Below are 26,219 nucleotides of genomic sequence, written 5' to 3'. Positions count from 1 at the left end.
TAGCCACTCGGCCATCAGTCACTTTCTTTTCCAAGGGGCTAGTTCGCTGCACTTGCAAGCTTTGTGAGTGCAGGGTTCCCATTTTGGCCAGCCTAATATCCTTAGTAAGTCTTTTGTAGATGCATTTTAATACATTGGACCTCATGGGTTGATATGTGAGGGACTGGTGGGAAAGGAAGAACCTTTGACCTGGAAGAGAGGTTACTTTGAAAGTGGATCGGGTAAACATCTAGCAGGAATAGTAAACTCTTCCTGACCTTGCGTGTCAATGCTATGCCAAGACTTTTCATGGAATGATAAAGATGGCTGAATTTCCTAGCAGTTGGCTTTTATTGTCTCTCGTTTCTGTGAATTGTAAGTTCCATTGATTGAAGAAGCATCTTAAATTTATCATGCGGAGTGGCGTTTTCATTTTTTTCTCGACAAGCTTTCTTAGAACTGTTCTTTACCATTCCTATCTAGCAAATAATGAAATAAGGGCATGGTTCTCTATCTATAAAACTTTCAAGTTCTGCATCCTTAAAGATTAGTATTTGGCAACTTCACAATACGAAGCGGGGTAGAAATCACTTAAAACTTCACATTTTATGTATCTGAAAAGAGGAGCCACTCCCTGTGTTGGGTTTAGAAATAGAGAATTGTTGCTAGGCTGCTGTTCTCTGAACTTGTACCACATTAAGGCTTTGTATCTTTGCAGGGGCCTCTGCCAAATACTTGTGGTCACTTTTGGGAGATGATTTGGGAACAGAAAAGCCGTGGCGTTGTCATGCTCAACAGAGTGATGGAAAAGGGATCAGTAAGTAACGAAATCATCCCCGCCCCCCAAATGTTTGTTTTGGGATCCTGAGCACATGGTGCATGCGCAATTTAAAAACCTGATGAAAATGGTCCTGTAGGGGGGGAAATGCAATAATGCACATGCCAGAAGTGAAGAAAAATAAGTATTGGTTAGACAACCTAGAAATATAATGGAATCTATTATGTTCAGAACCAGTTGTGCAGCCCAGCCTGCAACCCAGTTCAATGAACTTTTTTACTTTGCTCCTTTGCAGTATCAGCATTTGGGTGTAATGAGGGGGCTGAGCATATTTATTTATTTGTATTTCATTTCTCTCTCAGTCCCAAGTTAGTTCATAGAGATGTGGTAGCCAGTGTCAAGTACAGAAGCTAGCACTGAGTTTCACCAGGAGAACGAGTTGCACGGACTTTTTATTCCATATCCCAGTTTTTTGGTGATTCCTTTATTGTGGGGCCACTTAGAAAGGTGTGAAAAATTCTTGGGACATTCCTCAGTTATTACTATTTTCAACTCAGGTCTTTTTGTGCATCAGCAGAGCCCTCAAAATGTAGTTAACCAGGGTCAGTGATGTCATGGCATTCACCGTGTGATCCCTGAATGGCTGGGATCACACTGTGAAGAAGTCTGTTCAGGATTTTAAAAGTGGCTCTGAAGCAGCAGTGTATTGATTACAGATGACTGCAAACAGGTATGAAAAAATGCATGTAAGTGTTTAAAGCAGGGAGACACTGGAGACATTTTTGTACCCATTAAAACAGCAACTTTCATATTGAAAATTGAACAGCTTGGAAACTTGGTACAGCAATAACAGCTGTGTCAACTCTTAGCTATTAGAAGCCCTCCAGATCAGACCTTTTAGTAACCGAAACTTTCAGCTGACATTGCTGTTGCTTTTTCAACCCTTTGCACATGTCCAAAGAAGAACCACACTGTGCCGCTATTTTACTTGTTTTCAGTTGTGTATGTCCTTCATTCTGTTGTGGAACCCAAGCCAGTGTCCATGTGGTTCTCAGGCAATCCAGGGACTTCTGTGGCTGCCATAGCTACAATGATAGTCCCTTTCCTCGCTGTTTTCCCTTTACTTTCTTCTCCTCCTGCTCCCCCTCTGGTCTTCACATTCTCTTACTACTCCCGAAACCATACCGCTGCTGCATGTGTGTTTTTGAAAGCTCTTTAAACGCTTTAGTAAGCACATTTGATATGCATATTTTTCTTGCTTCAGGGTTTTTGCATAATGCATTTTTGGGTCGCATCACAAACAGCCCTGTGTGTGGGTGCTGTAAAGCAGATGGTGCACTCACTGATGAATAAATCACTTTATAAGTAGTTAGGAAGGGACGCGGGTGGCTCTGTGGTCTAAACCACAGAGACTAGGGCTTACAGATCAGAAGGTCGGCAGTTAGAATCCCCACAATGGGGTGAGCTCCTGTTGCTTGGTCCCTGCTCCTGCCAACCTAGCAGTTCAAAAGCACGTCAAAGTGCAAGTAGATAAATAGGTACCGCTCCAGCGGGAAGGTAAACGGCTTTTCCATGCGCTGCTCTGGTTCACCAGAAGCGGCTTAGTCATACTGGCCACATGACCTGAAAGCCGGCTCCCTATTCCAATAAAGCGAGATGAGCGCTGCAATCCCAGAGTCGTCTGCGACTGGACCTAATGGTCAGGGGTCCCTTTACCTTTAAATAATTAGGAAATTCATACCTAGGTTTACCTTAGGGCACAGGTGGGATACTGTTCTAACCCCAAGGACCGTCTTACTTCGTGGGAACGTCCCAGGAACCGCATTTCGGGGCCAAAGACAAAAGTGGACAGAACAATGGCCCTGTGCAACCTCCCCTACCCCCAAACGCCCTTGTCCATCTACCATCCATGCATGCAAAAGGTACTATTCAAGGGCAGTTCCAGGACACATTCCCGTTCAAGCAAAAGCATCTGAGGAGGCTGCAGAGAGCCTGAGAATTAGATAAGAGAGGACTGGGGAGCATTCAGCCCCTGGGCTTGAGGTTCCCCACCTTAGGCAAAAAAACAGGCAGTGGCTCCATCACTTACACAGGTTAATCTGGAAATGGTTCGTGGAGCTGGTTAGTTGACTTCTGAATTTATCATCGCAGACATCCAAATCATTCCCTTTAAGTTGAAGTGGTGAACACATGGGTGTCCATATGCCACGTGGCCTGTGTGCAAGATATTGACAGCTGAGCCATCTTCCATGCCTCTCATTTCACCCAACTGTTAAGTAACGTGTGATGAAAGGAGTTGTCAACATGGTGCCTTCCAGATTGTTGTTGGACTCCAACTCCTATCAGCCTCTGGGATGATGTGAGTTGGAGTTCAATGGCATCTGAATGGCACCACGTTGACAACGCCTGTGTTACGAGCTCACTTCTTTTGTCTTCCTTCAAGTCTTCGGCCCTGAAGTGAATTGCCAAGCTCGCCTGGCCATGCTTCTCTTTCCAAACAACAGTCAGTCGACCGCTTGCCATAAATAACCTCGAAGGCGTTTTTCAAAACTCCTTGGAGTGAAGAGTGAATTGTATTCCTTATAGGATATAGGAAAGATTTATGAAGAAGTCGTCTGCAGTAATCACTGTCTTGTTGAGTGGAGGTTTCCAGTTCCCCAGTAATATGCGTAGTGAAACAAATCTAAAACGAGAAGTACAGTAACCACAGACTCAACCATTCCTTCCTCTCCCACTCACCCCCACTCATTCTTTCTCCACTGCCAGTAAGCTTGAACAAAGCACAGAATTATTGAGATCCCCCGAGGGAAGGCTGCTAATGCTTCTCGACAAACGGTTGAGGGGGGGTACTCAATGGGAACTTGGCAAAAACATTATTTGCCAAACCATTTAGTGCAAAAAAAAAAAAGTTACATGGAGCAGATTCTCTTGCAAGCTGCGATTAAAAATAAATTTGCAGAAGATTAAAAATTCTTTCTGTCTCCAACCAAGTTGTATTGTTCAGGAGTTAAATGGAAAAAGACGTTGGTGCCTTCTACGATGGGCTATCCTACACATAATTCCTTCATCCCCCCCCCCCCCGGATAAAACATTTTGTGGGTTGGTAAACTATTGCCTCAAACACTTCTTTTGTGTAATACTCCCTAGTGGATTGTACCAGTTTCCGTTCTATAAAAGGTCTCCAGTATTACCATCCCATGTTGGACTATTTTTGATCAGTAATTAAATAGCATAATTATCCATCTCTTTGTCATATGGTAGAAAAAGCAGAAAGAATAAGGCACTGAAAACGGAACACTAAAAATCCAAGAACAGTAAACATTTCCCTTGTCAAATGTCATTGAAGTTGTATTGAATTCTGCAGGACAGCGTTCTCCATGAACCCAAGTTCTTGGTGTCTACAATTGTAGGTTTGATAGTTGTCTCAACCATTGGACACCATCAGCTTCATGGCATATAAACATTCTAGCGATGCAAATCTTGGATTTCCTGGGAAATTATTATTGAGAAAATTACTATGATCAGTCAAAAACTTAGGTAATTGAAGTGCCCAGACTCCATTTTCAGTGAGAACAAACCGCTGTAACCTTTAAACTATCCCATATGGCATCAAAATGATCTCATAAGATTGGGATTTGGGGAAAAGGGGTTGAACTGAACTGAACAACTCAATTGCATCTGTGTCTCTTGATTCCTAATTAAAAGCTACAGTTGTGTGCATGTATACTTCTAGCTGTTCTCCTAAATAGAGTCCCATAAATCGTTAAGGCAATATTGTTGGCTCGTTGCAGTTGTCAGTTTTGCCCAAAGGAGGTTTTCCCTAGCTGCCATGTTCTGTAATCCCAGATCGGTTCCAGAAACCCGGTGCCTAGCGCCAGTCCATGACACTCGAAAATATGTTTTGTTCACTCAGTGGTTTCAGTGGTTTAAGGGGTAATCACAGGGGTTTCTCCTGTTGTTAGCGGTTGAGACTTTCAGCGTAAATTCTTAGGGGTGGATGAACACAAACAGGCACTGGAAGCTGGAAGTGGCCTATCTAGAGTAAACTCCACTCCAGCCGGTATCCAAGGCAAAGGTCTTTCCACATCCTGCCACCTTTCAGTGCCAAACTGAGACCTGCATGCAAACTCATGTGCTACACCACTGGCACACTTCCAACCCCAGAACTGATGCACTCTGCATTCCATCACTGCACTTTGCAAGTGATCTCTTCCAACATCACCCATGCATCCTCCAGCATCTTCAAGGAGCATTTAAAGGAAGGTTAGGGGTCCTGTGACCTTCCAGATGTCGACTTCCCATCAGTCGCAGCCAGAATGACCGTTAGTCAGTTACGGTGGAAGCCAAACACAGGTTCACAACCACTGATTTTAAAGACTCGCCTCTTTGCTCAAGTCCTTCCCTGTGCAATTTCCTTCCTCTTCTTATTGACTGGAAGCCTGTGGGAAACGACAGGGCCCCTCCTTTTCATTTCTGCAAGTCTCCTTTTAGATATTCAGTAAACTACGTCTGTGTGCCACATGTACACGGATAATGCGAAGGGGCTGTCTATAGGTGCCATGCATGCTGATGATTTGTAAATAATGCTTGCCGTTCTGGGCGACTCCTTGTCAAGCAGCTTGAACACGAGTCTTGCTCGTTTCCCCCCTCTAGATAAAATGTGCACAGTACTGGCCGCAAAAAGAGGAGAAAGTGATGCTCTTTGAGGATACAAACTTGACGTTAACCTTGATATCAGAAGATATAAAATCCTACTATACAGTACGACAGTTGGAATTGGAAAACCTCACAGTAAGTATGGGGAAGCTCTGCGTTAACCATTTCTCTCACACACATACGCACACTTTTTACAAACCGTATTTTGCTATATTAGTCCCCTGCATTAAGAAGATGGATACTTGATGACTCTTTGCTAGAGCTTCAAGATCTGCTTGATGCTGATGTAGCAGAATCTCAGTTGCGCTGAAGGTATTTTGTTCTAACATTTGAGAAGTTGCCGCAATGGTTCTTCGGATTCTAGTTCCTAGGTATGGGCAGCACATTCAACACAGATAAGCACATCAGGGGGGTTTTTTTGCCATCGTACCTGCAAACATCTTTGCAGCCATGGGGGCTAGAAACACCGCAGGAATTCTCAGAGTTTCCTGTCTCTACATTCTTGGCAGTTGTGTGGAAATAGAAGTGGGGAAAGCAGTATGTTTTCCATATTGCCCAATTTTTCTTTTTTTTAGCTTTTGTAATGAGAAGCGCAATTAGGTCATGTCCCATAGTAAAGTACTTCCTAGAACGAGGGTGGAGGACTGTATTGGTCTAGTGCACCTGACACAGTTATGCTTGGTGAGCCTTTTTCGCCAGCATGGGTTTTGCAAAACGCTTTGCAAGGGACCCAACAATCAGCTGATAGTTGAGTCTTGCTGAGTCCCTTGCTACAAAAAAAGCTATCTTGCAGACAATCAAGTGATATCCAGGCCTCGTGGATCGCTTTGCACGTGCACAGGGCTTTGCAAACTCTCCTTCAACTGAACGGGTTCCCATGAACTTTCTCCTAGATCTTGTGCCAATAGCTGATGGCAAACCGCAGAATCAGGCTGTATTTGAATCAAGAGGCAAACCCTGTTTAGCGGTTCTAGTAGTAAACAACTGCCACGTAATAATCATATAGGATCTTAGAGCAGATATGGGGAACAGTTCCCAGCCAGCAGAAGAGATGCTTTGGTACCCAAGTGCACAAAACCATAGAATTGTAGAGTTGGAAGTGACCGTGAGGGTCATCTCTTTTCCCCAACGATTTTGACAGGTGCGATAGACTGCAATCCCCAGTCACCTAATGGCACCATGACATCCGTTGATGAATTTTCCTTTGCCTGTGCGGTTTGAAATCGAAGAGGGCTTTGCAAGTGCTGACAATCAGCAGTGCCCGCAAAGCCCACTTTCAGCAGGAAACTGCATCTGTACCTGTCCCACAGGGCAGGTGGACTTGGCCTGGCCAAAATGGTCTCTCATGCCAGATTTGAGGCCTAGCCAGTGTGATGAGGCCCCTGGGCTGGAGAATCCACAGCCTTGCCCTAGAATATCATGAATTGCAGTATCCCTACAGTGGAATTTGAGATACTCTTTGAATCTTTTTACACTTGAGTAAAATTTTTGTGACACCTCATGAAGTAAATGCCTGTTCAAATGCAGCCTTGAAATCAACTTTCTGAAGTTTGGCCAGGGCAGGTGTGGGGAGTTGTCGGGTGTTATGTTCCATGCACGTGTATTTTTTTTTTTTTTAAGAAGAAATATGAAAATAAACTGAATGTCAGTTTCCTAATCACTGAAGCGTTGTTGCAGGCCATAACAAGTATCGCTGCGTACTTTCATTTTCTTGAAACCTTGGGTGAAAACGGTTTTTGTCTTTTGCAGACACATGAAACTCGAGAAATCCTGCACTTTCATTATACAACGTGGCCTGACTTTGGAGTCCCTGAGTCTCCAGCTTCGTTCCTCAACTTCCTGGTCAAAGTGAGAGAGTCGGGGTCACTGAGCCCCGAACATGGACCCATTGTAGTACACTGCAGTGCAGGGATTGGAAGATCAGGAACTTTCTGCTTGGTTGACACTTGTCTCCTTTTGGTAAGAGAAGCTTGCTTGTAAGGTGGAAGGGAGTATTGGCTGCCATTTTGTTTAGTGCCTTTCAACTCCACAAGTCTATGATGCTGAGCAGAGCAGAGCGAAATAGGCTTCATAAACTTCGGCAAACCCTTTGTAGCAATGACTGTGTGGGACATCTGTCTGAATTCTGCTTTAACCTAATTCCGTTTCAGACTTGTGCTGGGCTGGCACTAATCTTTATGTCATGGAGGAACCAGCACACAGTTCCTCAGTACCACCAGTGCACAGTTAAACTGTGGCATGGTATAGAGGCCCATACATAGGAGAACCTGATACTTCTGAATCTTGACGCTGAAAAAGAAAAGGGTTGTGGGGGGAGAGAGATTCCTACAGACAACTCCCATCCTAGAGTAATCTATTTCCACTTCAGAGTTTAAAATCAAGCCTAGCTTTCAGTGAGGCCTGCCTTCGGTTAGCCAGTTGCTAACACCCTCTCTTTCCACACCCTTGCTGTGTCTAGTTTCAGTAGATGTGCTTTTGGCAGGAAAACTACGAAAACGCTATGTTCTATCCACTTCATTCTGAAAACTTGTTGCCTTAATTTTCACATTTATCGCCATAATTTTTGAGTATGTTGACATGATCCTTGTTGACATGATCCTTGGCACTGCAACTGGAGAAGCTGGGGAGAATCCCATTTCTGTTCTCCTTCCTCTGGCATTCCAGTCCTAAGCATGTGTTGGAAATGAATCCTGCTGCTTTTGAATAAATGGGCAGAGAACAACAGCCCCTCAACAAAAACTTATGAATGCCCATTGCATTCATGGGTGTTTACTTAAGTTCAGTGTCAGAATATGTGTGTCTACGACAAGTCATATTGTTGGGGTCACCAGTTTTAGTGGGATGAAGTGGGAGGGCCCAATAATAGCTTGTTGTCTGGGGCTCTTATAAAATATTGGATTTGGTGAGTTTTCACTGGGCATCATTTTGTAAGGCCTGAGTAGACATGAGTTAGGACTGCAACCTTGATAAAGACATCTTCCAGATATTCCACAAATGAGAAGCTGTACTGTTGCTTTGGAGGTAATTCAAAAAACCATCTGAATTTCACCTTTCTCTATTTAGATGGACAAAAGAAAAGACCCTTCTTCTGTCGACATTAAGCAGGTTCTTTTAGAAATGAGGAAATACCGCATGGGGCTTATACAGACTGCAGACCAGCTTCGCTTTTCATATTTGGCTGTTCTAGAAGGATCAAAATTCATTATGGGAGACTCATCTGTGCAGGTGAGCAGCAGTAGCAGAATTTGACTGGCATAGGTTGTCTTCATTTTTTTAAAGCTGTGTGTGAATGGGCCAATATTTTTATGGAACAGCAGTGCATAGAATCGAGTGGCAATCAGATGTGCTAAAACAAAGTGGTTCACAAATGCACCTTTGACACACATATATACTTACACAGACACACACACACACACTTGTGTATAAACCAGGTTATAGGATGTTGGCATGTTTTGTTGCCATTGCAATAGGTGATTCTTACTGCTTTACAGTTCTGGGGAATAGCAGGTTCTGCCCTGGCACTGCAGTACTATAGTTCATTATCCAACCCGTGTCTTCCTATGTCTTGTAGATGTGAAGACTCTAGCAAGACCAGGGTATCCGCTGAACTGAGGGTTGTTGCTTAAGGCGCATCATGCCATTGTCACTTACACGTTATTTGAATAGGCGGTGGAATAGTTGAGGGGGGACTGCAGCTCTGGGAAGAAAAGAAAAATTCAGAGCAGGGTGATGGTTTCATGTGCCCAAGCACCCGGGTGGTTGGTGCACTCTCCTTGCTCCGGAAAGGGAATGAGGTGATAACAAGACTGCAAAGAGGAAGTCAGAGAATGAGGAAGGGAATTAAGCAGAGGCTAGATCCCTCCCCCTCTTTTGATGGGGTCCTTGAATATTATTATTAGTATTTCCATTTATGAATTGTTTCCAGTGAGGTGTTTCAAAGTGACTCGGAGTACATTTTGTTCAACATCGTTCTGTCTGTGCAAGCGTTGCAACTTGCCAGCTGGACCTATTTCCCCCTCCATCATGCTATTCTGGGAGCTCTCCTGACACACTCACCCAAAATCCATTTGCAGGGAGTGCAAGGGGGTGGGCAGGAGGGAAGCCCCCCAGAGGGCAAGCAGAAATCTTTGCTGGAAGCTGCCTTTAGTGGCTGGAGCAACCCAGTCAGATGGGCAGCATATACCGTATTTTTCGCTCCATAAGGCGCACCGGACCATAAGATGCACCTAGTTTTTAGAGGGGGAAATCAAGAAAAAAAATCTTGGCTGTCTTGGCTTTCTCTTTAGCCGTGCACAACCTCTCCGGCCGGGAGAGGCTGCCCGGGGCTATGGCAATATCCCCACCTTCCACAAATGCCCACAGGTGCCGCACACCCTTTAAGGAGCATGCGACTCCTGCGGGCTTTTCTACGAGGCGGGAGAAGGGACTGACTGCCCGTGTCAGTCCCTTCTCCCTCCTGGGGGAAAAGCCCGCAAGAGCCGCCTGGAGCTTATGTGCGGCTCTTGGGGGCTTTTCCTGCCTGCCTCCCCCCTGCATTCACTCCATAAGACGCACACACATTTCCCCTTACTTTTTAGGAGGGGAAGTGCGTCTTATGGAGCGAAAAATACGATAAATAATAAAATGATGATGATGCAGACATTCCTCTGCTGGGACTGGTCAGGTGAATTGTGCCCTTCCAATGTGTTTCACAACTTGAACCTATGCAGCCAAGTCAAAAGTAAGTACCTCTGAGTTCCGTGGAGTTTACTTCCAGGTGACTGCGCAAAGGATTACAGTCATACCTCATGTTATGTTTGCTTCATGTTACGTTTTTTCAGGTTGTGTCCCGCAGCAACCCGGAAGTACCGGAAAGGGTTACTTCCGGGTTTTGCTGCTCGCGCATGCGCAATAGCACTAAATCGCACTTTGCACATGCGCACAATCACCAAATCACACCGTAAAGGTAGAGGTACCCCTGCCCATACGGGCCAGTCGTGTCCGACTCTGGGGTTTCGTGCTCATCTCGCTTAAGAGGCCGGGAGCCAGCACTGTCTGAAGACACTTCCGGGTCACGTGTCACACCGTACAGCTGCGCAGATACGGCGCTTCAGGTTGCGGGCTTTTCATGTTGCGAACGGGCCTCCGGAACGGATCCCGTTCGCAACCAGAGGTACCACTGTACAGTTACATCACAAGGAATAGTAAATCTTGTTATTTTGTCTTTGGTCTAGCTAGGAGCCTAAGGGAATGCACAATCTCGTGGCTATAGGGGCTGTCAGGATGAGCTCCTGCACTTCAGATTTTCCTACTGACAATAGGTACAACAAACTGCACAGTAACATTTCTTTTAAAAAATGAATGAATGAGAACACCTTAATGGTGCACCCTGGGCATGTACAGATAAAGCGTGTGTTTTCCTTGCCGTGTTTTAAGAAGGTTTAATGAGTCTCCTGCTTCTGTTGAAGGAGCAATGGAAAGAGCTCTCCAAAGAAGACTTGGACCCCCCGCCGGAACATATTCCCCCACCCCCAAGACCACCCAAGCGAACCTCAGAAATGAATAACGGAAGGGTGCACGACCACATGGAAAATTCTTCAAAACATCGGGTGACGGAGGAGGAAGTCGCGTGTGCCGTGAGCGCTCTGGTGGCGAAGGTTCCTGATGGCAGAGATCACCCCTCTGAACATCTAGACATGGAGAGGTAATGTTGGCCAGGATTTCTTTGGGGTAACACTTGCATCAGATTGCCATCAGCCTTGCAGCCAGCAAGCCGCCTGTCTCTTTTGTCTCTCAGTGTTTTTACTAAAGCAGAGCGACGACCCAATAACATTTTATACGTTCGTGTAGAAAATAGGAGTGGAGAGGCAGCGATTGAGGGGAAAGGAACGAAAGCGTTCGAGGAAGTTCCCTTTTGATGTATTTTTTTCCTTACTCCTCTTAACTCCTTGCTCCTCTACTATAAGGAAGAAAAAAATGCCAGGAGAGAGGGGGATCTGTCTCTAGAATAAACAAGTGAAATAATTTGTGGTGGAGAATGAAATGTGGTCATTTCCAAGCTGTACACAGGCTTCTTAGTAAACCAAAGATGCAACTGAGCTTTGTTACTTAAATATAGCAGGAAGTATTCTTTATACTGTAATCGTTTTGTGAATTTATTAAAAGAAGTTCTGAAAGCAGCTACACTGATTTTGCATGCTTTCAAAATCTTCTGAAAAGCATAAATGTTCGGAATTTCTTGAGAAACTAGGTCAGTTCAAATAAGACGTTGCAGGGGCAAAAGATGGTTTGTCTGCAGTCTGCTTGTGCTAAAGAGCCTTTTAAGTCTTTGCACTAGAGAAGAATGAATGAGGTCACTTATTTAGCAAATTCCCCATTTCTCAGTAGGACTGAAGTATTTCCATTGGAACTAAAACATTGTTGGGGTGGAACCCAACTTCCATTTTTTTAGAGAAAGAAAATTGTTTCGACTTAATTATGGATCTAACCAAAATATAGCTTAAAGGCTGTTGCAAAATATCAAGACAGTTTAAAAAGAACTAAGAGATGGTCAAAGTTTTTCCTACTCTAGTAGAAAAAGCTTAAAATCTGAGGTTTTATCTTTTCAGTAAGGGGCTTGCTCACCTGTCATTCCAGACAGCTGAAATGAAAAACTCTAGAAACAGCCAGCAAAAATTATCAAAAGCTGGAAGAGAGGTGGAAAATGCACCGCTTGAACACTAGGTGTCACTACTGCTCCATGTGCAATAATGTCAGGAGATTTCCTTTTCCTTGTTCAGCAATACTGGAGTCTGACTTGGCCATTTTTATCTAGAACTGAGCCAAAACCTATTTAACCAGCTTCAAGTTCCCCTGCAGGTGTGCTGAAAAGCAACCTCCCATTTTTGCCAGTTTTGTAGCAGTAGCTACAAGTGCATTCATATTATTCTCTCGGTCCTTTTTTCTCTCAGTGCTCAATTTTTTCCCATCTCCCAATAACTCAGTCCGAGCACCACATTGGACAAAAGATTCCTGCGTTGCAGGGAGTGTTGGACTCAATAACCCAACTCTGCAATTCTATGATATATAAAACCTGGCTCCTTGGCTTTCCACCATGCCCGAAGCATTGATGCTCCTTTTCTGTCCCATCGCTCTCCTCCACAAAATGTTGTCGTTTAGTCGTGTCCGACTCTTTGTGAACCAATGGACCACAGCACACCAGGCACTCCTGTCTTCCACTGCCTCCTGCAGTTTGGTCAGACTCATGCTGGTAGCTTCAAGAACACCATCCAACCTAGTGGCGTAGCATGGGGGGTGCAGGGGGGGCCGGCCGCAACATCTGGGGGTTAGGGTTAGGGGGCGCAAATCCATGGGTTAGGGGGCGCAAATCCACGGGTTAGGGGGCGCAAATTACTTGCCTTGCCCCGGGTGCTGACAACCCACGCTACGCCACTGATCCAACCATCTCGTCCTCTGTCGTTCCCTTCTCCTTGTGCCCTCCATCTTTCCCAACATCAGGGTCTTTTCCAGGGAGTCTTCTCTTCTCATGAGGTGGCCAAAGTATTGGAGCCTCAGCTTCACGATCTGACCTTCCAGTGAGCACTCAGGGCTGATTTCCTTCAGAATGGAGAGGTTTTATCTTCTTGCAGTCCATGGGACTCTCAAGAGTCTCCTCCGGCACCATAATTCAAAAGCATCAATTCTTCAGCGATCAGCCTTCCACAAAAATAAGCATCTGCAAAACACTTTTGCAGTTCCTTTTCTCAGATGGCAAGGAACTCTTGAGTTGTAGCCTGTGCTGTGCCTGCAGGAGTCTGGTAGCGAAACAGGACTTCTGCTTCCTCTCCTCCTCCTGTGGGTCTCCCCCCACCCCAAATAAATATGCGCCAGGGGGGTCTCCCAAGTCCCAGCCCTTCAGAGCTGATGTTGAGGATGTGCTGGAGGCTGGAGGAGAAAGAAGAGGAAACTCTGACCCACACGTGGGAGCCAGCAGAGCTGCAATGTTGGATGTGGCTCCTGCTGGTTTTGAGTGGGTATCCTCTTCTTGGGACGGAGAACCTTATATGCGCCGAAATAAATGGCAAAATAGCTGAAATGGCGAAATTGACTGTAAAACCAAGAGATCAAAATGATGAACTACCAATAATAATAATAATAATAATAATAATAATAATAATAATAATAATATTTTATTTGTATCCCGCCCTCCCCGGCCAAAGCCAGGCTCAGAGCGGCTAACAACAGGTAAAAATAGCACAGTGCACATAAAATCGCACAGTCAATTAATTAAAATACATTCTAGAATCAATTCAGAATCAAATTAATGGCAACCATTGGGCCAGAGTTCTATGAGGACTACAGGAGGAGAAAGGGAGTCAGACTGTGCCTTGGCCCAAGGCCTGGTGGAACAGCTCTGTCTTGCAGGCCCTGAGGAAAGATGTCAAGTGCCACAGGGCCCTAGTTTCTTGTGACAGAGTGTTCCACCAGATTGGGGCCACGGCTGAAAAAGCCCTGGCTCTGGTTGAGGCCAGCCTAACCTCTCTGTGGCTTGGGATCTCCAAGATGTTTTTATTTGAAGACTGTAAGGTCCTCTGTGGGACATACCAGGAGAGCAAGTCCCATAGGTACGAGGGTCCTAGGCTGTATTATGGAGAACCGGAGGCCTTTTTTTCTTTTACACTATCAAAGTATCTTAATGATACAAAATCGTGAGCTGGATTTGAGATACGAGCGGCGGGGGGGGGGGGAGACAAGATGGAGTTAGAGGGTTTAGGAACAAGTTGTTGTTGTTTAGTCGTTTAGTCGTGTCCGACTCTTCATAACCCCATGGACCAGAGCACGCCAGGCACTCCTGTCTTCCACTGCCTCCTGCAGTTTGGTCAAACTCATGTTGGTAGCTTCGAGAACACTGTCCAACCATCTCGTCCTCTGTCGTCCCCTTCTCCTTGTGCCTTCAATCTTTCCCAACATCAGGGTCTTTTCCAGGGAGTCTTCTCTTCTTATGGGGTGGCCAAAGTATTGGAGCCTCAGCTTCACGATCTGTCTTTCCAGTGAGCACTCAGGGCTGATTTCCTTCAGAATGGAGAGGTTGGATCTTCTTGCAGTCCACGGGACTCTCAAGAGTCTCCTCCAACGCCATAATTCAAAAGCATCAATTCTTCAGCGATCAGCCTTCTTTACGATCCAGCTCTCATTTCCATACCTCACTACTGGGAAAACCATAGCTTTAACTATACGGACCTAGGAACAAGTAGAATGCAGCAATTAAGGATAAGGATGGAAAACATCAGGACAGGAAACCAGAAAAAAAAAAATAGATGTGAAGTCAGTTTCTTAAGACCTTTGAAAAATCTAATAAAAATGAATGTTTAATGTATACGCTCTCTCTTGTTCCTCAGCACTAGTCAAGACACTGAGCTTAGGAAGAGAACTGTCGATGCCTCGCCACAAAGTGAAGAGATGGTCAAGTCGGAAGAAGAAGACGATGAGAACATGATGTCAACTTGGAAACCATTTCTGGTCAACATTTGCATGTTCACTGTCCTCACAGCAGGAGCATACCTCTGCTACAGGGTGTGTTTCCATTGATAGACATGCCAGCGATGGTATCGAGAACGCCAGTATCTTCGCCGGCGTTTTAACTTTGTTACAATAAAAGAAAGCTAAAGCAGGGGGGCATCCAAGCCTTTGCCCCAGTGGAAGTATATCTTAAAGTTTGAGATGCTGGAACTTTGGTTAGGGCTTAAAGAGAAAATTGATGCACTAGGGTTTAATATTAGCCCTATGGTCCCAAGAACATAATATTCTAATCTCAGGGCCTTAAGATATTCAGGAGTAAGCAGAGAATATGCCAAATAAGTCTTGTGGGTTTTTTCTTTTCTTTCATTATTTTTTCCTTATTTTTAAAAATGGAATAATAAGAGTTTACAACACATTGTTTTTTAGAAGTCTTTTAAAGCCAGTTTTCGTTCTTTTGGTTGTTGTTTTTCAGGAGGGGGAAAGGAAGTGAAAAATTGCTTGTATTCCCCAAGTGTTTGTAACCAAATACATGATTGGGTTCCTTAAATCACCACTATTGGGTTCCTTAAATCACCCACACATGCACACACCCCTGAAGAATGTACAACTTTTTATTTTTTATTTTATTTGAGAGGGGAGAGCTCTTTACTGCATGCCTTTTCAAGACTGAGGACTCTCTAAAGAACCACTTTTTTGTAAGTTCTGTTGCTTAAATTGGCTGCTGCTCAGGAGCCCCAGTAAATGAATGGAGATTACATAATACATGCCCCTGCAAGTTGAATTTCACCCTGAAGTGTGGGGTTTTCTGGCAGTGCAGGTAACATGGATAGATTTTATCTTAAATAGATTCTTGCTTTCAGCGCAGTTGTAACGGGCATCTGCTGTTGCTCAGGGCATCCCAGCAGGTCAAACGGTACTCTTTTCTTCTTCCTTTAAGACAAAATCTCCCACTCACCACCAACACCGAACGCAAGTCTTCTGTCACACTCCTTATTATCCCCATTGCATAGCACCATCCCATATCTCTCTCTCACACACACACACACTTTCTCTTTCTCTCTTTCTCCCTGTCCTTTAGGGAGAGGGGAAGGAAAATACAACCAAAATATATCCACTAGCATTTGCAAAATTGTTTTGGAAAGGACCAGTGTTCTTAAGCATCGGTATCATAATTTGTAAAATGCAATTTCACTCTAGACCTACCATGTGAAAAGAATACGCTTTCTGTACAAAATGGAACAAGAAGAGTTTAAAATAATTCTTAGAGCTCCTTTATGCTGCAGAAATGCATCTCAAGGAATCCCAGGTAGCTATTGCTGGACAGCGGGTGGGCAGGAGGGCGACTTCCTTTTTGGAGAAAAGCTGAGCAAATGAACTGGCTCTCCAAATCAACAAGTCATTTTGCAAGATGCAAGTCACTGCTGGTGGCTTTTAGTTTTATTGCCTCCTCTCCCCCCCCCCCCCCCGCCCTTGAACAAAGATTTCAAGCTTGGCTTTTATTTGGCTTAAGATCATGCTGTTCAGTAGCCAGGCTTAAGTGTCTTAAGCCACCTGCCTGCCTCTGCAGAAAAGAGTGTCCAGCCTAACTTGGAACAGATCCAGGTTGTGTTCTGCTCCATCTGAAGATGAAGATTTGAGTTTTTTGTTTTTGTTATAGCATAGCTTAACTGACCATAGCTGCTAAAAGGAGGGTAAAAGTTTAGACCAATCATGTATTTTGTCTCTTTGTTGGATGATATGATGGGGGTGGTAAGCTAGGACTTTGTCAACTCTTCTTACTGCATTTGACTGAAATAATAATCACGCAGAAGAATCCTTTGTCCGTGCTGCAGAGAGCAAGACAAATGCATTCATTAGAGTTGTAGCCTGTTTCAAAGTAAAATCATGACAATTGACCTTACAAGTGTGACTGATCAATGCTTTAAAAATTCTGCAAAATTCTAATTATATAGCACTTAAGTACCATCTACCTTAAAAAAACAACAACAGAGTAGACTTCTCACTCCATATTTATTTTGGTTTGCCACGACGCTCACAAACTTTAGCTCTTTGGGTTTTTTCCCCTTGAACCACTGGATCTTGGGGAAGGAAGGAGTGGTTGGATCAAAAATAAATGAAGTCAAGCTTTGCATCAAGGGCTTTTCAAAAGTACAATAATAATCTTCAGGTAGTAATGGGAAACAGACAGACAAAGTTACCCGTGAGATTGCTGTTTAGACCAGAATTTGAAAGGAGGAATACTCAAGCAGTCAATCTTCAGTAGTACAGTAATAGTGGAAGCGTGAAAAATACTGATTATGAGTTTAGAAAAAGGTATAACTATATAATGCTCATCTGTGTATTTTTACTATACAGTATGTGATTGCTTTGTCCCCATCTCTCTCTCTCTCATTCAGTAGGCTCTTGTTGAGAAGCAACATTAGTTAGCACATTTTTATTCAGATGCATGTATAAAGTCCCCCCCCCCAAAAAAAGAGAGAGTCCTGGTCAAAATCCATGTGCTTGAAAGTTGAAAAAGAGTTTAAAATATATATATATTTCTGCTTACCGATGTACCCAGATTGTATTTGCATGATCTGATTGTTTAACTGGCCGTGGTTCCAAGAGTGTTTCTGAAATGTCTTCGTTCAGCCAATAGATTGGTAGGTGTGCTCTTTTTAAAAAATACAACAACAAACCAACAAACATCAGGTTACCTGTATCTTGCCTAATAACTTGGCGTAACTTTCTATTCAGTTTTATACATCTGCCGTGCAACCCGGTTGTATGCCACTCTTAAACTGAGTAAATATTGTACAAACATTCCAGAGGGTGTACAAAGCCATATTCACACCCCTCTCTCTCACACACACGCACACACATGTTCCCTGCAGCAAACAGGTGCCCAGATCCATGGAGCTGCTGTCTGAAACCCCAAAGGAGCAGCTTTTCTCTCTCTTTCTCTCTTTCTCTCTCTCTTTTGCATAGGCCATCAGAACCAAAGTGAGATTTGAAATCTGCGCTTTGTTGTTATATAGAGGATATGAAAATCGAAGCTCTTGAACTTAGCAGCAGGTGATAAATGAATGGTAATATTATTCCTTGGGGTTGTTGTTTTTTTGTGGGGGGAATGGTTGAATTCAGAATGTCTCTCCTTAAAATCCACAGTGACTGATTGTACTGTTACGTCTATCCCCTTCTGCGAGGAAGAAACTAAAGATCTCCCTTGCTAGCCAGAGATACGGGGAGGGTGGACTGGCTACCACGTCTCTCCTGGGTCTGCCAGTATTAGTGATTTGCCTTTTTATCCTATTTGAACACGAGAAGGACTCGTACTGTAGTGAAAACATGCAGTGGAATTGCCCTAGTCAAAAGCCCGGTGAGGTGTGCATAAGGCTTATAATGCTGAACTTGTAAGCATTTTGTTTTGGTGTCCTGTCTATGTATGTAGTAGTTTGGGTGTGTAAATACAAGTAGCATTTCAAAGTGGATGTATTGGTTAACCTATTCTCGGGGTGGGGGCAGGGGTGGGGTGGGAAGTGGGGGCCGGAAAAAAAAATATCCATGTTTAAACTTGTTAGAAAGTTAGTGAGCTGCTCTGCTATATGCCTTAAGCAAATATATACTCATCAGGTCTTTCTTTTTTACAGATTGCCATAGAAAAGTTTTTTTTAAGAAAAATAAAATAAAACCTTTTAAAAAAAACAACGAACAAGCTAAATGTTTTGGTATAATACGTTTTCAGGTATATTGTCTTTTATGTAAGGCGCTGCAATGACCTCACAGTTTCAGTAAAAAACTGTACAGTTTTTCAATTTCCCATAAAGATTTTCAGTTCTCATTTTAGCTGCAACAATAAAATTCTTTTGTAAAGAAGCATGTCTCTTGGAGTGTCTTCCGCTTCCTCTTTCTAGTCCTGAACTTCTAAACTTCATATTGCTGCTGAAGCCATCTCCTTTGTGTGCTTTCCTACCGACAACATCAGCGTCGCCTAACTTGGTTCACTGCAACTGTGCATTCGCAAGAGAACCAGGAGCAGCACCTGCCTGATATTTTTCCTGTCAAACTGCTGAATACATTCGTTCCTCCAAAGCATCTCTCTTCTAGTGCTGTGTTTTGCATTGTGTTTTAAATTATAACTGGAAGAAGAATGCAATTGACTTTTCAAACATTTTATTAAACTTTAAAAAAGAACAATATGTAAACTAGCCCCAGCAATAAATACTGAAAAGTGATTTTTTTTAATTAAAAAAAGGACAAAGTTCTGTATAAAATATGTACATTAAAGCAAGGGGCCAGGATCCAGTGATGGGCAGCTGCATACAAACACACTCGGGGATGGAAGCGTTTCTGTTCTCAGCAATAGGCAAAGGACCTACACCCCCCCCCCCAACTGCATTCAGCTCTTGCCACCACCATCATTGGGGGAAAAAGATGGTAGGCATTGTTCAGCATCTGCACCTGTTTACTCAAATGTGCATGTCACCAAGTTCAGTAAAAGATCAATGTAAATGTGCTTAGTATTGCAGCGACAGTCCACTTAAAAACAGCTTGTCGGTTAAGATTATAAACCCAGAATTAAGCACTCATGGGAATAGATGGCTTCTCATTTTTTCCTGGCGCTAGATTCTGGTGTCTGTATGTATATTAGAAGAATGGTTCAGGGGCTTAATGGTGGGAAGTGACCAGCAAGAGGTGAGGATTATTTAGCTGTTAACCTCTTCCAACTCTGCAATGCTCTAGGGTCATAAACCCCATGTTTTTCAGACTTATCTTAAGACCCCAATACATCCGCTGCCAGAACAAGGTGCCCTTTGAAAGAAGATTTCAGGTTAATTTACTGTCCCTAATTACTTTAGAGATTGCGTGGAAGTCCTTGTCCACAATATTAAGCAAATAAATATGCAAGTTATTTTCCTATGGCCTAAAAAAAGGAGGCAGGTTGGATTGAAGTTGTAGAGGGCTGCAAAATCTTCATTAACGCCACTCACTGCAATCCCAGTGTGGCCCATCCTTGTGGTTTTCTTTTTCTCTCCTTTTTGAAACACCTTGGTTATTCCTAAGAAAACATCTCACAGTCAAAAAAGAAGCTGCTTCTGTCTCCTCTCCTCCAAATGGAGAACTTCAGTGCAAGATTTTCAGATGCCTTCTTAGTTCAGGGTGAATGTTTCCTGTGATACTGAAGACAGGGGGATGCTGGTATTTAATGGTTTACACAGTACCTTTCTGGTTATAAGATCAGAGTCACCCAAAGAGATTTTGCACCGTGAGGAAACTCTGCTCATTCTCGAGATAATTTGTTTTTAAATCCAGCCGAGACAGTTTTAACATTTGTGTGCTTCTCTCCACACTCTTGTAGCCGAATTGCAGATGGTGAAAGATTATCTGGCCTCTCACTCAAAGGCACTGCTTAAAATACTGTGATTTCTATTTCAGCTTCTTGGTACATGGTATCCCTCAGCTCACAGCAGATCTTGTCCATCTTTTCAAAAGCCAGCCTACCTTTGTCACCTGTGAAGAAAGGGACAAATCAGGAGGTTGACTGCCATTGTGGGATAAGCGAAGTTTTCCTTGCGAACGACTCTTCCCTCTTTTACAATTTTGCGACCAATTTTTCCCAACCACATGGAAAGAATTTATTATGAAGAAAAGGTTTAGGGCCTGCCTAATGGCTCCCCTGGCAATATCCAAAAGTAAAAAAAAAAAAGGATATTGTTGACCTGGAACAGGTATGGCAAAGGGTGAGCTCAAGAGCAGAGCCATGGCTTACATCGAGGGAACATGCACTGCACATTTCAAGCTGATGACTTCCCCCAGAGAATCCTGGGAACTCTAGTTTGCTAAGGGTGCTGAGAATTGCAGGGGGAACTACAGTTCTCGTGATTTGGGGGAGGGAAGTTGTTTGCTTTAAGTGTATGGTATGGATGTGCCCCCAAATGACTCAAGTAGCTGGAACTAAACTCCATTGATGAAACCTTGGGGGCTTTTCACTTTAGAAAAAATAGTACGAGAATGGAGAGAAAAGTTTCTCTGTTTCTCCCTCCCCCATAGTGTTAGAACCTGGCCCACCCAATGTAGCTAATATCCAGTGTTCGAAGATTCAGGGCAGACGTTACATAGCACATAGTCACATCAGCACATAGCTATTAGCCACAGTGGCTGTATTGTTCCACCTTCGCTATAGGTCTCTCAAGGTCACAAGGGTGTTCCAAGTCCTGCTTTGGAGATTCCCATGGGCATCTGGTTGGCCACTGAGAACCGAATGCTGGACCAGATGGGCCTGATCCACCAGGCTCACCTTATGTTCTTATAGTTAAACCATGGAGCCTGCTCCTACAGGATCCTATGATGGTCATCAACTTCACGGGTTTTAGAAGAAGACTTGGACCCATTCATGCCTCCATGAATAGGTCCAAGTCTTCTTCTAAAACCCGTGAAGTTGATGACTATCACAGGATCTACCCATGGCAACAAGCCACTATGGATACGTTCTGTCTTCTACCTCCACTGTTGGAGGCAGTATGGGAAGTAGTTGCTGGGAACCCCAAGTGGGAAGAGTGCTTTCCTACTCAGGTCCTGCTTGGGGCTTCCTGGGCATCTAGTTGGACGCTGTGGCAACAGGATGCTGGAACAGATGGACCATTGGTCTGATGCATCAGGACCAAGCTTAGGTTTTTTAAGCAGTAGAGCAATTTACAAAGCTGAATAAGGGTGGACAGGGAGCTGAAATGATTTAGCAAGACTTCAGGGTGCAGGTCAAAGTCAATTCTCGTCAAGAAAAAAGGGCAGAGGTGGTTGGCGCTGCAGGAACAGGACACAGAGTTTCGTAGGAATGGGGTGGAAGGGTTTCTGTTGGTGTGTCCTTCCCTTGCAAGAGCCATTCGTGCCGTGCCATGCTCTTTTTCCAGAAATCTGTCACAAGAACAGTGCTGGGAATTGAGGGCAAAAGAAGATCCGCTGCAGGGGCAACCAAAATGGAGACCACTTCCTCAGAGCAAGCTGCGATGCCTCTCTAAGCCAAGGCCAACTAGCTGTTGCTTCTGCTTTTCAGCTCACTATTCGCTCATTCGAAATCCATCTGCAGGGAATCGTTATAAGCACTTACCAAATGAAAGAGTTGTTTCTCTGGCGGCGTTCCGCACCTCCTCTGATTCTGATAGACACAGTCTGGCAATTTGCTCTAGGCTTTCCACACCCTGTTATATAAAAGAAGCAGTGCAGGAGCAGCTGTTAAATTATTTCAGAATGCTTCCTAACTCTTGACATCAATGCACTGACTCAGACGGATGGATAGCCTGTGGCACTGGAGATCTAATAAATTGGAGATTTAATAAATCATCATCATAAATAATCTGTAGCTCTCTTTATTATTATTATTATTAATTGCATTTGTGTTCCACCCTTTATCCATACATCTCAAGGTGGTTTTTCAACCAGGTTCACCCTTTAACAACACTCATTTTCATGTATGTATGTGTTTTCTTATGCCCTCTCTTGTGTTCCAGTTTCCAATACTGTACAATGATAATGTTTTTTGGTGATTCTCGCGCCCTCTCCTGGCCGCCTGTGACTCTGCACATGCACCTCTCTTAACGACCCCACTAAGCAAGAATTTAAAAATACTCACTCTGAGGTTTTTGAGGGCCAGACATGCGGCTTGCTGCAATTTCACATCATCGTTACTTAAGGCATCTGTGTAAAAAAGCAGAGCCTGCAAAAGACAATGGAGCATTCAATGACATGGATAACATTCCGTCCTCCTCTGCTCCAAAGTGCCCTAACATAAGATATTGGAGCCTCCTATCTCTTTAGCCTGCAGAGCTGCTGTTTCCTGCACCATTTGCACTGCTTCTCCTCCTGTGAACTGATATTTCTGGGAGATACCGGGAAAGGATGGGAAGAGGAAAACAGGCTAGCTATTCAGTCCTCCTTCCCCTTTCCCCCTGACTGTTTTGGGAATTTAATTACAGGTAGGTAGCCGTGTTGGTCTGCTGTAGTCGAAACAAAATAAAAAAATTCCTTCCAGTAGCACCTTAGAGACCAACTTAAGTTTGTTATTGGTATGAGCTTTCGTGGAAATGTGCATGCACATGAAAGCTCATACCAATAACAAACTTAGTTGGTCTCTAAGGTGCTACTGGAATTTTTTTTTGGGGGGGGGGGATTGTGTGCAAAAGAGAAATCCTGGAGAAGGTTGCTCTAAGCAAAATTGAAAAGGGGAAGTTTTGTTGCTTTCTTCTTCTTCCCTCAAAGTCTCAGAGATCAATTAAAAGTGGCAAAGAGATAAGAACACCACATCCTGCCCTTTTTGGGAACAGAGCTTTTGTCATGATTAAACAATTTAAATGTCAAGTTGATACTTTGGAGTACTGCTTGCTTATGTGTTCTCTCTCTCTCTCTCTCTCTGTGTGTGTGTGTGTGTGTGTGTGTGTGTGTGTGTGTGTGTGTTTGGAGCTAAAGGACAGCATACATGTTTACACCATAAAAAAATTCCTTCCAGTAGCACCTTATGTATTCTCACTTATGGAAGTGAGAGCTGGACCATAAAGAAGGCTGATCGCTGAAGAATTGATGCTTTTGAATTATGGTGCTGGAGGAGACTCTTGAGAGTCCCATGGACTGCAAGAAGATGAAACCTATCCATTCTGAAGGAAATCAGCCCTGAGTGCTCACTGGAAGGACAGATCATGAAGCTGAGGCTCCAATACCTTGGCCATCTCATGAGAAGAGAAGACTCCCTGGAAAAGACCCTGATGTTGGGAAAGATTGAGAGCACAAGGAGAAGGGGACGACAGAGGACGAGATGGGTGGACAGTATTCTCGAAGCTACCAGCATGAGTTTGACCAAACTGCAGGAGGCAGAGGAAGACAGGAGTGCCTGGCATGCACTGGTCCATGGGGTCACAAAGAGTCAGGCACGACTAAACAACTAAACAACCACAACAAAACACCTTAGAGACCAACTAAGTTTGTTATTGGTATGACCTGAAGAAGTGTATCTGAAGAAGTGTGCATGCACACAAAAGCTCATACCAATAACAAACTTAGTTGGTCTCTAAGGTGCTACTGGAAGGATTTTTTAAATTTTGTTTCAACTACAGCAGACCAACACAGCTACCTACCTGTAACTATCTTTACACCATGTGAATACATAAAGAGGGCACTGCTGCATACAATCAGCTACAAAAACTGAATCCTCTTTATACTGAAAATAAAATACCTGCAATGAAAGAAATGTGATGCTGACATGCGAAGCACATTGTTTTTGTCCCTTCCTGTAATTTGGGAGGAAAATGTAGCCAATCCACTTAAAAAAATTTAATTGCAATGGTTCAGCAGCCAGCGATTTTTTAAGGAAAATTATTCTTTTATTTTATTCTTTTGAGCCTTAAACTGGAAGCCTTCACTACTCAGAAGAAAGTCCCACTGAATTCAATGGGGTTTACTCCCAGGTAACTGTGTAAAGATTCTGCAGTCTTATAGTGCAATATTAAACATTTCTACTCAGAAGTAAGTCTCACTGAGTTCATTAGGACTTACTCGCTGGTATGTGTCCTGATCATTATCACAGTTTCCATTATTATTATTATTATTATTATTATTATTATTATTATTATTATTATATCATACAGTCCTAATACTGTACTTCATAGAATTCCTCAAATGATCTGTTACTCTCTGAGGAGATAATAATAATAATAATAATAATAATAATAATAATAATAATAATAATTTATTTGTACCCCGCCCATCTGGCTGGGTTTCCCCAGCCACTCTGGGCGGCTTCCATAGAAATTCCATAGAGATCTAAAGGCTGAAGGGAAGTCAGGTACATACACAGACAATTTTACTCTCTAAAGAGACTCTCTCTTCTCCAGCCTCTTTCAAACTATTTTTATGGCCTTTATGAACAAGTGTGTGTGTGTGTGTGTGTGTGTGTGTGTGTGTATGTACGCTAACAAGTGGGGGGGTATGTGACAAACTAGGTCTTTGCCCCAGGTGACAGAAAGCCTAGTTTTGGCCCTGGTGAGGAAGACTGCACAACCTTTTAGTATTTCACTTCCTCAAAACAACATCTGAGGGCCATGGAACAGCCAAGAGTCCTGGTTGACCCCAGTGAGAACACGATGGTAGACTAGATGGGCCTTTGGCCTGGTCCTGCAAACCAATGCCCCTACCACTCAGCTATGGCCCCTTCCCATACATATAGGCATATATTATCTGGATACAGCAAACGAGGGAATGCCAAGCGAAGTGGAAAGCCGGTACCTTTTCCCTGAAATTCCTATCAGCTGCCGCCCGAGAGAGACACGACATGGCTGCCTTGCCCACACGATGGTTTTCATCAAGCTGCAGGACGGCAAGGAGCTGTAAGGTCTGTGGAAGGGGCTGCAGTCGGCTGAGTCGCTTCCCTTTCAGTTTCTTTATTTTCTTCATTCTCCCAGGACGCTGCAGGTCCTCAGTCAGCATCACTGCAGAGGAGGAACCCAACCATAAGTGGATTATGGCTCTGAAAAGCTATTTCTGATTTATTCCCTCTATGGTATAATGCCAAGGTAAGTTATTCTACAAGGGACACGGGTGGCTCTGTGGGTTAAACCTTAGAGCTTAGGACTTGCCGATCAGAAGGTCAGCGGTTCAAATCCCCGCGACGGGGTGAGCTCCCGTTGCTCGGTCCCTGCTCCTGCCAACCTAGCAGTTCGAAAGCACGCCAAAAAAAGTGCAAGTAGATAAATAGGTACCGCTCCGGTGGGAAGGTAAACGGCGTTTCCGTGCGCTGCTCTGGTTCGCCAGAAGCGGCTTAGTCATGCTGGCCACATGACCCGGAAGCTGTATGCTGGCTCCCTCGGCCAATAAAGCGAGATGAGTGCCGCAACCCCAGAGTCGGTCACGACTGGACCTAATGGTCAGGGGTCCCTTTACCTTTACTCACTTATTCTACAACAGTTTGCATGCAGTGTGTCATAGCATTTACACACAAGGACTTTTCTGCACCAACGGGACTTCCTCTCCCCATGGGCTCCCTTGCCCACACCCCAAAATCTTCTCCAAAGAGTTGAAGGAACACCTCCTCAACAAATTTGGGAGGTATGCAGGGAGAGGAAGTCCCATTGCACAGGCAGAAGTCTTTGTAATAAAACAATATTTCACAAATTTGGGTCTTCGGCTGTTTTTGGACAACTCCCATCATCCCTGACCACTGGTCCTGCTAGCTAGGCTGACAGGAGTTGTAGTCCAACAACAGCTGGGGGCCCAGGCTTGAGAAACATTGTACTGAAAGGACAACTTCATTGGACACAACCCCAATGCCTTTTTTCGTTTAAAGGTATACAACTGCTGGTACAAATTA

The 26,219-nt window shown here is 43.9% G+C and overlaps 2 protein-coding genes across 8 annotated transcripts in view; one reads left to right on the top strand and one right to left on the bottom strand.

Moving 5' to 3' along the window:
• Window positions 1-18,745, top strand: part of PTPN1 (protein tyrosine phosphatase non-receptor type 1) — a 90,643-nt gene extending 71,898 nt beyond the window's left edge. The window contains exons 4-9 of one of the 2 annotated variants that reach the window (XM_083744489.1): window positions 698-796; window positions 5,411-5,548; window positions 7,163-7,372; window positions 8,477-8,638; window positions 10,864-11,096; window positions 14,770-18,745. In XM_083744489.1, coding sequence (XP_083600615.1) covers window positions 698-796; window positions 5,411-5,548; window positions 7,163-7,372; window positions 8,477-8,638; window positions 10,864-11,096; window positions 14,770-14,959 — 1,032 coding nt within the window. In that variant the 3' untranslated portion in view covers window positions 14,960-18,745. Of the gene's footprint in view, window positions 1-697; window positions 797-5,410; window positions 5,549-7,162; window positions 7,373-8,476; window positions 8,639-10,860; window positions 11,097-14,769 lie in introns of both variants that reach the window. The other variant, XM_083744490.1, reaches the window with a different exon arrangement.
• A 280-nt stretch (window positions 18,746-19,025) lies between these two features.
• RIPOR3 (RIPOR family member 3) overlaps window positions 19,026-26,219 on the bottom strand; it is a 113,594-nt gene continuing 106,400 nt past the window's right edge. For all 6 annotated transcript variants that reach the window (XM_083744177.1, XM_083744176.1, XM_083744178.1 and 3 more), the window contains 4 exons: window positions 25,139-25,341; window positions 22,497-22,580; window positions 21,975-22,065; window positions 19,026-20,380 (listed from right to left, as the gene is read on the bottom strand). In XM_083744177.1, coding sequence (XP_083600303.1) covers window positions 20,280-20,380; window positions 21,975-22,065; window positions 22,497-22,580; window positions 25,139-25,341 — 479 coding nt within the window. In that variant the 3' untranslated portion in view covers window positions 19,026-20,279. The remainder of the gene's footprint in view (window positions 20,381-21,974; window positions 22,066-22,496; window positions 22,581-25,138; window positions 25,342-26,219) is intronic.

This window comes from Podarcis gaigeae (genome assembly GCF_964106915.1).
Source record: "Podarcis gaigeae genome assembly, chromosome: 6".
NCBI classification, from domain to species: Eukaryota; Metazoa; Chordata; class Lepidosauria; order Squamata; family Lacertidae; genus Podarcis; species Podarcis gaigeae.
This window is presented reverse-complemented; position numbering and strand designations above follow the sequence as displayed.